The sequence below is a fragment of the Blastomyces dermatitidis genome, assembly GCF_000003525.1.
Source record: "Blastomyces dermatitidis ER-3 genomic scaffold supercont1.12, whole genome shotgun sequence".
NCBI lineage: Eukaryota > Fungi > Ascomycota > Eurotiomycetes > Onygenales > Ajellomycetaceae > Blastomyces > Blastomyces dermatitidis.
In genome coordinates, this window is record NW_025544785.1 from 1,876,993 (window position 1) to 1,888,627 (window position 11,635).

The following is an 11,635-nucleotide window of genomic DNA, read 5'->3' on the forward strand; positions in this document are numbered from 1 at the left end:
GGAACGCTATAATATCCGGAAGCCCAGACCCGTCATCCGCGGCAACGCTTAGATACCAGGGCCTTCCCGAGATGATCCGCACACTCGTCGATATGGACTTCCTCAGCGCCGAAGCGAAGGATTTCCTCGACTCCCCCATTCCCTGGAAAGAAGCCACCAGAAAATTCTGGGCGCCACCTCCTCCAGCGAAAAGGATCTCGAGTGGGCCATCTCGTCGCGCACCAAGTTCCCCACCACTGAAGAGAAATATCGTATCCTCTCTGGCCTCCGCTGGGTCGGGATCTTCTCTGACGAGAACATTATCCCCCGTGGCAACCCCCTGGATACGCTGTGCGCAACCCTAGAGTCCAAGATGCAGTACGAGGATGGTGAGCGTGATATGGTTATGCTCCAGCATAGGTTTGAGATCGAGCACGCGGATGGATCTAAGGAGACAAGGACTAGCACTCTGTGCGACTATGGTGACCCCAATGGTTATTCGTCCATGGCAAAATTGGTTGGCATCCCGTGCGGTGTCGCTGTCAAGCAGGTCCTTGATGGCACCATTAGTGCGAAGGTTCGTTTTGATATTACCTTTCCACCTGTTCTTTTTATATCTTATATCTTATTCCTTTTCTTTCTCAAATCCGAAGTTTATTCTTTGGGTTATTTTCCCCTCTATTTGCGGTAATAGTTGCTAACCACTTACCTACCTTTTTAGGGTATTTTGGCACCGATGAGCATGGACATCTGCGCTCCTCTGATTAAGACTCTTAAGGAGGAACACGGCATTGAGATGATTGAAAAGACTGTTTGAAACAATTCAATGCTAGTTGAAAGGGGTATTGCATTGGATGCGTTTTTCTTTTACACCATCAGGTCAGGGAAGGCAATTAAAATCTTTATAGAGGGTTGGGGGGGGTGGGGGGGGTGCACCATAGTACCTTACAAAATACCAGCCAATTGATTTCCCTGCCCACCTTATTTTGGTGCAGTGTTTTCACTTTCCGCTCACCATATGCGATACTAAATTTCATGGCATATTAAGAATCCCGCTAATAGCTTGATCATAATATATGCCATGGAAAGGTATTAGTTTCTGAATTTCGTTCATCAAGATCTGCCCTTGACAATGATCAAACCTTCTGCAGTGCCTTCATGCATGTATCAATTTCGGCAGGCAAGGGTGTGGATACTTCTGGATGCATAAGGCACTGGGATATTTTATGCCTATTTATTCACCCGGGAGCGTGGAAAAGTAATCGGATACTTCTTGAATGCCTTGGCTATTTTCAGGTAAGTGAATGGGTGCAGCACCATGTTGGCGTAGAGTAAGGTCTTAATATCCATCCATACCTTGTGCGTATTTGAAAGAGACGATAACCTCCCCGAAACGTTCGCCATTATCGTGTGCATGCCCAGGATCGATTTATGAATTCAACATCGAAACCAAGGCTATTCAACTCCATAAATACACACCATATCCGCTGAAGAACGAGCTTACGACAGATCGTAGGAATCTCCCGTCTTCTTCATCACTGTACCCAGTCATACCCTCGCATCCCATTTCCCCCACAGCTATTTGGGCGTCCCCTAAACAATATTCATCGATCCAAACTCTCCCGCGCACCGAACCAATATACCACACCAAATGAACTATGAACCGATGCGCGTCTTCGAGAAAGAAGGCATGTGGTTAGAAGAGCATGTCTAGCATGACAAAATTAGGTCTCAACATGAGCACGATGGATCCGATTACACTACTGGTGGTCTTTTGTGCATGAGATGAAAAGGGTGGAGAGCGAGACCGCGATGCTGATCAGGAGGGGGAGAGGGGAGGTGATTTTGATTTTCTGTTTCATAGTTCAAAAATTGTAGTGCAATCCCATCCTAAGACTAAAGGAGACGGGATGCTTGTATGTACATAATTAGGTTCCCCAATGAATAGGACATTTTCACGATTAATCTCCGCTGTCTGGGGATATTCCCAATAGCTTTCTCTGGGTAGTTTATCGGTTAGTTACCGGGTTACTGTGGTCCGAACAAGTTCGGGAAACGGAACCAAGCGGAAGGACTCCGCTTTTCCCATAAGCTTAAATACCTTAAATCCACCACTCACCCACCACAAACTCCCAAAAACAGGGGAAACTGCCAATTTTCATGACATCTGGTTCGGGCATGACTTTCATCGCCAGTACCCTACGTCATGATCTGGATAATGCTGCCGATGAGAGTTGAATTTTCTGCGTGATGGTCTGGAACGTGTGAATTGAATGCCAGATTCATTTACGAGACAGTCTCAGCGCCTACGGCATATATTGCCTTGATCTTTGGGATTCCTACTTCCAATGTTGCGATGCCTGATTTGATAGGGCACACAGAAACTGTGTATCTGTGTAATGAAAACTTGCTCCGAGCATCATTTGTGCAAAATGCTAGGACAGCCCCCGGATTCGTGTGTTCCCAAAGCCTGGAAAATTCCATGACAAACTTCGCAAACTGCTGCGCACGCATCTCTGGGCGGAGAAAACAGGGTGGTCTTAAATGTATTGCCACCTGAGAAACGATGTCATGGCAAGAAACATTACGTACGTCACTTGCAAATGGGGTCGGGAGTGGAGGACGGAAAACCTTCTCCTCACTCCACGAGAGTTTAATTTTTCATTCCAGCTGCTGAGCATGAGTGCGATGTTATATCTCGGGGAAATACACACCACGTGTTCAGAGACGAGATATTTGAATATATATGTTTCACCATCCCTGACGAATAGCTTCCGATAATCATTTAGCAGGAGCTGTGGAGAAATACAATAGTTGAAGAAGTTGAACACAACCCACCATGCGGCGCTCTCCATCAGCACGATCATCGACTTGGGCTGTCATATTAATTCTCTTCTTGCTAAGCGCGGTTGATAGCACTCCTATCAAAGAGAAAACTTACATTGAGGAAGAGTATGACTTCATAATTTGTGGAGGTATGGCTTTCTCAGTCCTCTGAGGACTACGGATACCAACTAAACGTCTATATAGGCGGCACTGTTGGCCTCGTTTTAGCCAACAGATTGTCTGAATCTGGCAGGAATAAAATTCTCGTTCTTGAAGCGGGGCCGGAACCCTCTGTCGTAGCAGCGTACGAGCCTGCTGGTGGCAACCAGTTCCTCGGAGGTATGCAGGGGATCTCCTGAGTTTTTGTCATGGACCTCAACTAAGTGTTTTACAGGAACTTCAATTGACTGGAACTTTCACACTGTCCCTCAGGAATATCTTGACGGGCGTATCTTGCCGTACCACCGTAAGTTCTCTGCAACTTCTCTCTCATGCAATGCCAATTGATATAAATACCATCAAAAATTATTCTTGCTGATATAAAATACAGGTGGCAGGTGCTTGGGTGGAAGCAGTGTCACAAACGGTCTGTTTTATGGTCGGGGTAGTGCCAGCGTATACGACAAGTGGGTAGAGCTTGGTAACCCTGGCTGGGGCTGGCATGATGTTTATCCGCTATTTGTGAAGGTAGGAAACCCTCGACTGTTCTCGGAACTCAAGTAACATTCCCTACAGAGTACTCGCTTTAATGCGCCGAACCCTGACTCCGAATTTGACCAAAGTTACCAAACATGGGATCCAAGCGCATATGCGGACGGTCCTCTAGATATTGCTTTCCAAGGCTATGTTCCTGAGTCGGGAATTGCATTCATTCAAGCTTGTGAAGCTGCCAATATACCTATCGTCAATGAGTTAAATTCGGGAAATAATACTGGTGTCAAGCAAGGTACTGGTTGTCTTGATAGTAGATACCGACGAAGCTCTAGTTATGATGCCTTTTATAAACAAGCAGCCGGTCGACTAAATTTGGTGGTTCTGCACCAAGCTCCTGTCTCTGAGATCATTACAAGACAAACAAATGAATCTATAGTGGCGACTGGAGTAGTATTTACTGAGCAGTTGACTGGTCGATCACGTAGTGTCAAGGCAAAGAAGGAAGTTATTTTGAGCTTGGGTGCATTTCAAACTCCTCAACTTCTCATGGTTTCGGTATGAGTTACTACCCCTGAATTTTCTCGCTACTTACTTACTATGGCCTAGGGAATTGGTCCCGCTTCAGAGCTGAACAAGTTTGCCATTGACCATGTTCTGATTAATGAGAATATTGGTCGCAAGTAAGTGGCTCTCGTGTCTCCATTTAGGGCACAACACATATGCCAACATTGATTTTTCAGCTTGGACGACCATTCCGTCTTCAGTATTATGGCTACTGTTCACCACAACGCCTCAACTAGCCAGATGTTTGCCTCTGCTAGCAATATACAAGCAGCTCAGGCTGAGTTTTACAACAACCTTACTGGCCCATACACAGCACCCTCAGGCATAACCAATGGGTTCCAGATGCTCTCTGATGACGAACTGCAGTCCATTGGTGCACATGACATTGTTGCTCAAGGCCTCACGAACCGATCGCACATCGAGTACCTCTACGAATCAATGTGGTATCCTGGGGGCCCAACTCCATATTATATTCCAGATGAAGATATCTCATACATCTCCCTCACCGCATCGAATCTCGTAGCTGCATCTCGGGGAAATATAACTCTTCGATCAAGCTCAATGAGTGATGCGCCCCTAGTTAACCCAAATGTAGGCAAGATCTTTTCTTTTTCGTACTGTCTAATTTATTAGCCATCGAAGCCTCCTGTGTCAAGAGCTAGAGAAGCTAACCGATCGAATTAATAGTATTATTCCCATCCGGCAGACCGCGCCTTAGGGATTCAGTCATTCAAGTATCTACGGAAGATTCTCGCGCATCCAGCATTTGACAGGTTCACAGTTGGCCCATCCCACGGAGAGGTTAGCCCTGGCCCCTCCGTCAGCAGTGACGACGATGACGCGATATTTGAGTACATCAAAGCAAATACCATCCCAAATTGGCACGCCTCGGCAACAACTCAAATGCGACCACTAGAAGACGGTGGAGTGGTAGACCCGAGATTGAGGGTTTACGGGATTCAAAATCTCCGGGTAGCGGATTCCGGTATCATACCGTTACTCCCTGATGTAAATATTCAGGGGCCAGTCTTCATGATTGGCGAGAAGGCGGCACAGATGCTCAGAGAGGATTGGGGAGACATTTGACTTTACTAACCTTCTTTTGGGTTGTGTCCGTTGTTTTCTAGACACACATTCCCTCCTTGGATCCTTCTTTATTTCACATTGGTTTGAGATGGGTAGCTGCTTGTAATGCCTTTTATTCGGTTAATTCAAACAGACTAATATTTATTTCATAAATAAATTAGGAATTGCAAAGTTCATGAAACAAAGCTAATATATGTCAAAATTACAATGTATGTAGGAAATTTCCTTATCCAGTTGACCAAGGTATCTGGTCGCTGAAATAAAATAACCACCACATAACAGATACCAGTCTGGAGAACTGTTAATTCACACCGAGGACAACTTTACCTCTAGCCCGTCTAGTATCAACTTTTGCAAACGCTTGTTCAAATTCTTCCAGCTTAAAGGTGCTGCTATCTTTGACAGCTGTCCACCGTTCGGCTCCATGGTAGAGAAAATGTCTTAACATCCTTCTCTGTGCAGTTAGCTGGCCTTTTCTCTTCTAGAGGCTGCACAATGCTGATCAACGTCCCCTCACCCTTACCACATCCCCCGACATCCCCTAAGTTCTCATTACTGAAGTAATCGATCGCCAGATCCATCGTCTTATTCCCATCTACAGCAGGCCACGCAGTTATGGCTGTCTTTTAACAATCGACTACGTCATTGGCACCTAGGTCACGGACATATTGTTCATTCTCCGATCCGCAGGATGCACAGGTGTGAAGGCCTGCAATTCCAGCAAGCTGGACGAGCCATAACCCAACACCACCTGATGCAGCTGTGATGAAGAAGATTCTCTTCCATTGGTTTGCGGTATTTTCAGGACCACCCGGTCCACCCTGAAAGAACAAGGCTTGCCATGCTGTAAGTGCCGACACAGCCATGGTTGTAGATTCTGCCCAGCTTAGATTGTTCGGTCTATGAGCAAGCTCAGAGGTCACTGCAATGGTGTAGTCACGAGCGCAGCACGGCCGAACATAGTTTGGGCGAGCGTAGCCTTGATCTCCAGCTACATATGAGGAACCCTCTGGCGCAGTAATGATAGTTCCGGCGAGATCCTAAGCAGGGATTATCTTCTCTTTACCCAGGATCGGAAATAGTTTTGGCCAACGAGGCTCTCCGGCACAAATAGCCGTTGCGTGGACACGGATAAGGTTCCCGTTAGATCTCAGCTTGGGTTTGGCAATAGGCCTCTATCTGAGGGTAAAGGTATCCTTCTCCACGTCTTGCCAAAGAGATCTAGCAGTAGATTTAAATAGTTGATGTGCCACGGCGCAATCTTGAGTGACAGTGGATGTTGTATAGGCTTTGGTGCTCTGGAGTGGGGTTAAAAACGACTGTATGTTGCGTGCGAGGTAGTCGTGCTTCGAGGCAAGGGGAGGGTCGTGAGTACGTATTGAACGGGTTGGCAGCCAACTCGTGTTCAAAGAATTCACCAAGCTAGTTGACTCTAGCATACTCCGTACATACAAAAATGTTACTGAATGTGAGTGTCGAGCAGGATAATAACCGTGCCATGCTTACTCACTCTCTCTAGTAAGTGTGCCACAGTGTACAGAAAACCACACTGTATAGAAAATATTTTGAATATCTTCATTCTTCATCTTCAAATAATCATTATTAATTATAATCATGTCTAAATCTTCTAATTATACTGAGAAGCAGTTGTAAAGAGCTGTTAATATATATAAAAATAATTCAAAATTAAAAATCATGTCTCTGTCATAAGAATTTAAAGTCTTATATATCATCTTATATGAAAGAATTAATGAGAAGAAATCAAGAATTATAAGAGTATCACTGAATTAAGTATTGAATAACAGTCAGAAAGAGATAATTAAGATATGAATTTATTAGTTAGATATTAATTTTTATCTATTTATTATTAAGTATATCAAAGCTGCTATGAACTGTATATTAAGATAGTATTATACAGATTCAGAAACTGCATCTCTTACAGTAAGTAAGATAAAAGTATATTAATTTATTAAATATCTATCAGATTATGAATAAGTTAAGTAAAAGCTCATGAATTTAAAATAAGTATCTTATGAGAATATAAGCTTCATTATTGTAATGTGACAGAACCGAAGTGATAGCTAGTCAGCAGTGTCACATAGAAATAGTTGTTTAAGAAGCTGTATGAGTGAGCTTGACTATCTTGCTTGAATAGTGAGCTTGTAGACTACAGAGTTATTATGAGAATATCACAGATATGATACTTAATATACTAAGAAGATTGTATAAGACACACAGTAGCTCTTATATATATTTCAGTAGAAGAAAAATGAATCACTGACTTCTTTAATGAAAAGTCAGCATCTAGCTATTCTATATAGACAATGAATGAATACTTTTCTCTTATTTCATAAGTGAGAATAGCTAAAGTAATATCTCAGTGATATCTCATTGTTAAGAAAGAGTAATCTGCTGATCTTGTATAGAAGTGAGATTCTTATATTCATCAATTAAATCTTTCTATGATATATCTAAATAATGTTATAGAGTAATTACAAACTGATTTAAATGAGATGAATTTATCTGTATAAAAGTGATGAGCTGTATGAAACTGTAATAAGATCTTAATATAGCTAGAAGTATGACAATACTCTTCTCTTTAAGAGTATAGTCTCTATACTCTTAAGATTACTGAATTAGAAATTATCTTTGTTATATAGTAATGATTACCAACTGATTAACAGTACATATACTGTGTATGATACAAAGATGAGTTTTTCTGCTGACTGTATAGATCTTTCTTTACTCATCTTTATTCAAATCAAATGTATGATAAGTGAGTTTCTTATATATCAATTTAAGATGAGAAAAATGTAGTTAATAAGTGACTTACAGATCTCTCATTATATTCTGTTCTATATATGAAATTCTCTATAAAAGTGATGTGTTTTAGAGATAAAGCTAACAGTAGTAACAGGATTTTTTTAAAAAGATTTTCTCTCTTATGAAATATTTTTCTTCTTTCTCTCTCAATTATAACAGTAAGTGCATGAGAGTATTATTCTTGAAGAATAATAAAGAACTTATTCTGATATTTTCTAGTGAGTAAACATCTTTGTGATGCAGCTGCAGTCTCTGTGACTACTAAGAAAGCTTAGTTGAAGATAAAGATAGCAGTGTCAATGAACTGCAGAAGTACTGCTCTTATTATCACATCTTCTTCTTCTTCTACATCTCTTGTGACTGTGATGATAGTAGCTGTATCTTGTAATGAGGTGTTATTTCTTCTGCTAACTAATTTGTCTGTGTTCAGTCTGTTCTCTGCTTCTCTTATCACTGTTGTGACATCACTCTCTCTCTTAATTAACACAGTGATGTATGACTCTGTGTAATCATTCAGAGAGAACTCTGAAGAGAGCTTGATTTCAGAGACAGTGACTTTAAGAAGCTCAATCTGTAGTTTCTCTCTCATATATCTGAGCTCTGCTCAGAATACTGCTAAGTTGAGTCTGCAGAGTTCTGCAGTTTCTTCATCTTCTCTCTGTGAGAAGACTCTGATACAGTCTCTGACTAACACTGCTACTTATCTGTGCTGTGTTAAGCAGCTGAAGAAGAAGAGAATTTTATACACTTATCTCTTCTCTCACTTCTGTTATTTCTATTATATCTATAATAATAACTTCTGTCTCTCTGTAAGTATTATCTCACAGAAAGACATTATATCAGCTCTGATAAGAAGTCTAGATACTTAAGTAGTACAGAGTGAGAATCTCAGAGCTTTAAGTATTAATAAATTCTATCAAGACTGAGAAGATCTCTCTTACTCATCTATAAAAGAAGATGAAAGTATGAATCTCTGAGATGAAAAAACATCTCAGAATAACTAATCTTAAGAAGAGATTAGTCAGTACTACTGTTAAAAGTATTACAGAGATTAATCACTGATTGAAGAGAATCTCACTTCAATTAAAGTAGATGACTGAGATACTTTATAAGTTAATAAGTTAATATTTTATACATTTCTCATACTCTTCTACAGTGCTGCAGTGCTAACTTCTCAGTAGATAAAGATACTAATACTGAAGACTTTAACAGTGAAGAATAAGTTTGATGAGAATATAATTATTGATGAGTAGACTCTGATCTCTCTTTTACTTTTTCAGCAGACTGTGATCTCATTAAAATAGCAGCAGTCTGCAGATTGATAATATTAATCTTTTTATTAATTTTCAATATCTCTTTTCTTTTAACTACTTCAGAAATTTTACACTTATATAATCTTATTAAACTTCTAAAAACTCTTTGAGAGAAAATAGAAGAAGAGTACTACAGAGCTTATAAGACACTGACTTACTATTATAAGATTATCTCTAAAAAACTCTTTAAGAAAAATAAGAAGTCTTAAGCAGTATTTCTTACTTAATATCTCTGATATGTAATAGAGCAGTCTCTACTAGCTGTCTCATAGCTTATAATTTCTTTCTTATCATTTTTCAAATACTTAAGCAGTTCTTATAAATTCTCTGATAATAAATAATCTTCTTATTTAATAAGATATTGAAGCTTGTTATAATATATTTACTTATTCAGTATATTTTTTATAAGATATTCAGTATTACTTTTAATCTTAATATTATCTGACTGAGACAGCTCTGCTCTGAGACATTGCTTATAGAACTTTAAATAGAAAATATGAAAAATAGAATAAATTGATTTTAATTCTATAAGTAATTTTAACTTATATATCTGCTTATTTATTACTCTTATTACTGAGAAAGATTCTAGCTACTACTTACTAAGCTTCTTATATAATCTCATTGTCTTGATATTCTTTACTGATAGTAGTACTTGATTCTCTATTAAGAACTTCATTAAAAGATGTTTTCAATTATAGTATTTCATCTACTACTTCTAAGTACAGTGAATACTTTTCACTATCTTCTTATAAATTTTATTCAAAAGTTTCAATCTTACTTTTACTTCTGATACTGAGAGATACTTTATTCTCTGTATCTATTTAATATTCTGACTGTCTATTTCTCTCTTTGAAACATTATCTGCAATATCACTGAATAATAAAGAATTATATTTATAATAAGTATAGAAAGAAGATATCTTTAAAATTATATTCTTTACATTGTTATATACAAATTCAGTGATTAGAAGATGTTTAAGTCAATCATTTTAATAATATAAATAGAATACTTAAAGATACTATTCTAGTATCTGATTCTGATATTCAGTCTGATCATCTGTCTGTAAATAAAATATAATACTGAGAAGACATCTTATTATAAGATAATAGTAAAAAGCCAATCAGTATTTACTGATGAAGAGGAATTCTTAATCTATTATTAATAATTTCAGAGCACTGTGATTATAAATAATAATATCTAAAAATAGATCAGTTAATTCAGAGACTTTAATCTTTTTATAAATAGAAATATATCTGATTATCTTCATGAAGCAGTTAATAATAATCAAAATTAAGTCATATTCTTTAACTCTTATTAACTTCAGTAGATTAACTATGAAATTCATTAATAGATTCTATTATAAGCTCTTTGAAACAGACAGTGATATCAACTCACTGTATTACTTATATCACAGAATCTTTATTCTTTAACAGATATTATAAGTCTTAATATACTCTTTAATATCTGTTCAGAGCTTGTCTTAAATATATTTATATTTTAGAAGCTTCTCAGTCTTCTCTAATCTAAAGTGTTCTGTATAAAGATTATTATAATGAATTCTTAATAACTTCTGACACATTACTCTGCTATAAGAAATGAAGACTGAATCATTCAGTAGTAGAAGTTCATATTCTTCTAGTTATCAGTGACTTGATTTCTTAGTGATATTATTCTGCTCAGAGTCTGTCTCTTTCAAGTTTAAATCAGATTCTTTCTTCTTTAACTTCTGAATTTGAGCTGTAGTAGAGATATTTCTCTTCTATAATTTATTAATAAATTTTAAAAGTAGTCAGATTAAAAGATTGTAGATTATTTCATTCTTTACTAATTCAATGATTGTAAGATATAATATAAGAAGCTTATAATCTTCAGTGTTAGTTCTCTGCAGAGATCTGAGTTTTCTTTCATCTTCTATACTGAGTTACACAGCTGTCTTTTCAGTGTCATTTTCAAGCTTCAGAGAACTTTAACTCTCTACAGTCAGCTTCTTCTGCAGTGATAACAGAGATTCTTTTATAAAATTCTTCTCTGTATCAACAATATTATAATCAGACTGTTTAGACAGTGTATCAGTGAGATTAAGCTGATCTGAATAACATCAGATATAGAAATCATACTCTGAAAGCAGCTCTGCTCATCTGACTTGATATTCTATCAAGCTCTTTGTTATCAAGAAGTAATGCAGATTTATATAATCAGTGAGAACTTGCACTGAGTACTTACTACTCTGAAGATAATGTTATCAGATCTTAAAGAATTTAACAATTACTAACATCTTCTAATTATAAGTATCATATCTTCTCTATGTAAGTAATAACTTCTTGAAGAAGAAGATCACTGATCTTTATTCACAGTGTCTTATAAACTCTGTAAAAAAGTCTTCTCTTATA

General features: G+C 38.1%; 3 protein-coding genes across 3 annotated transcripts in view; 2 read left to right on the forward strand and 1 right to left on the reverse strand.

Annotated features, from left to right (window-relative positions):
* The window catches only part of BDCG_17887 (saccharopine dehydrogenase (NADP+, L-glutamate forming)), a gene marked incomplete at its 3' end in the record, with an annotated part of 2,806 nt that extends 2,010 nt beyond the window's left edge, over positions 1-796 (forward strand). Inside the window, exons 8-9 of the mRNA XM_045426933.1 lie at positions 53-556; positions 701-796. Coding sequence (XP_045282740.1) covers positions 53-556; positions 701-796 — 600 coding nt within the window. The remainder of the gene's footprint in view (positions 1-52; positions 557-700) is intronic.
* Positions 797-2,090: 1,294 nt separating this feature from the next.
* Positions 2,091-6,685, forward strand: BDCG_08949 (glucose-methanol-choline oxidoreductase:GMC oxidoreductase). The gene is made up of 8 exons (XM_045424724.1): positions 2,091-2,954; positions 3,010-3,144; positions 3,200-3,271; positions 3,356-3,492; positions 3,541-4,014; positions 4,066-4,139; positions 4,200-4,614; positions 4,711-6,685. Exons 1-8 carry the CDS (start codon positions 2,819-2,821, stop codon positions 5,107-5,109), a joined length of 1,842 nt encoding a protein of 613 aa, XP_045273379.1. The 5' UTR covers positions 2,091-2,818; the 3' UTR covers positions 5,110-6,685.
* BDCG_08950 (zinc-binding oxidoreductase) lies at positions 5,411-6,149 on the reverse strand (the record flags this gene model as incomplete). The annotated part of the gene is made up of 2 exons (XM_045424725.1): positions 5,411-5,563; positions 5,775-6,149. Coding segments are annotated over 2 exons (528 nt in total), but the record flags the coding sequence as incomplete, so codon positions are not given.
* Positions 6,686-11,635: the final 4,950 nt, after the last annotated feature.

Coding starts and splice junctions, on each gene's coding strand:
- BDCG_08949 (XM_045424724.1), top strand. CDS start 2,819: ATGCGGCGCTCTCCATCAGCACGATCATCGACTTGGGCTGTCATATTA. Junction 3,145..3,199: donor TGGCAACCAGTTCCTCGGAG/GTATGCAGGGGA, acceptor AGTGTTTTACAG/GAACTTCAATTGACTGGAAC. Junction 3,493..3,540: donor TTTATCCGCTATTTGTGAAG/GTAGGAAACCCT, acceptor CATTCCCTACAG/AGTACTCGCTTTAATGCGCC.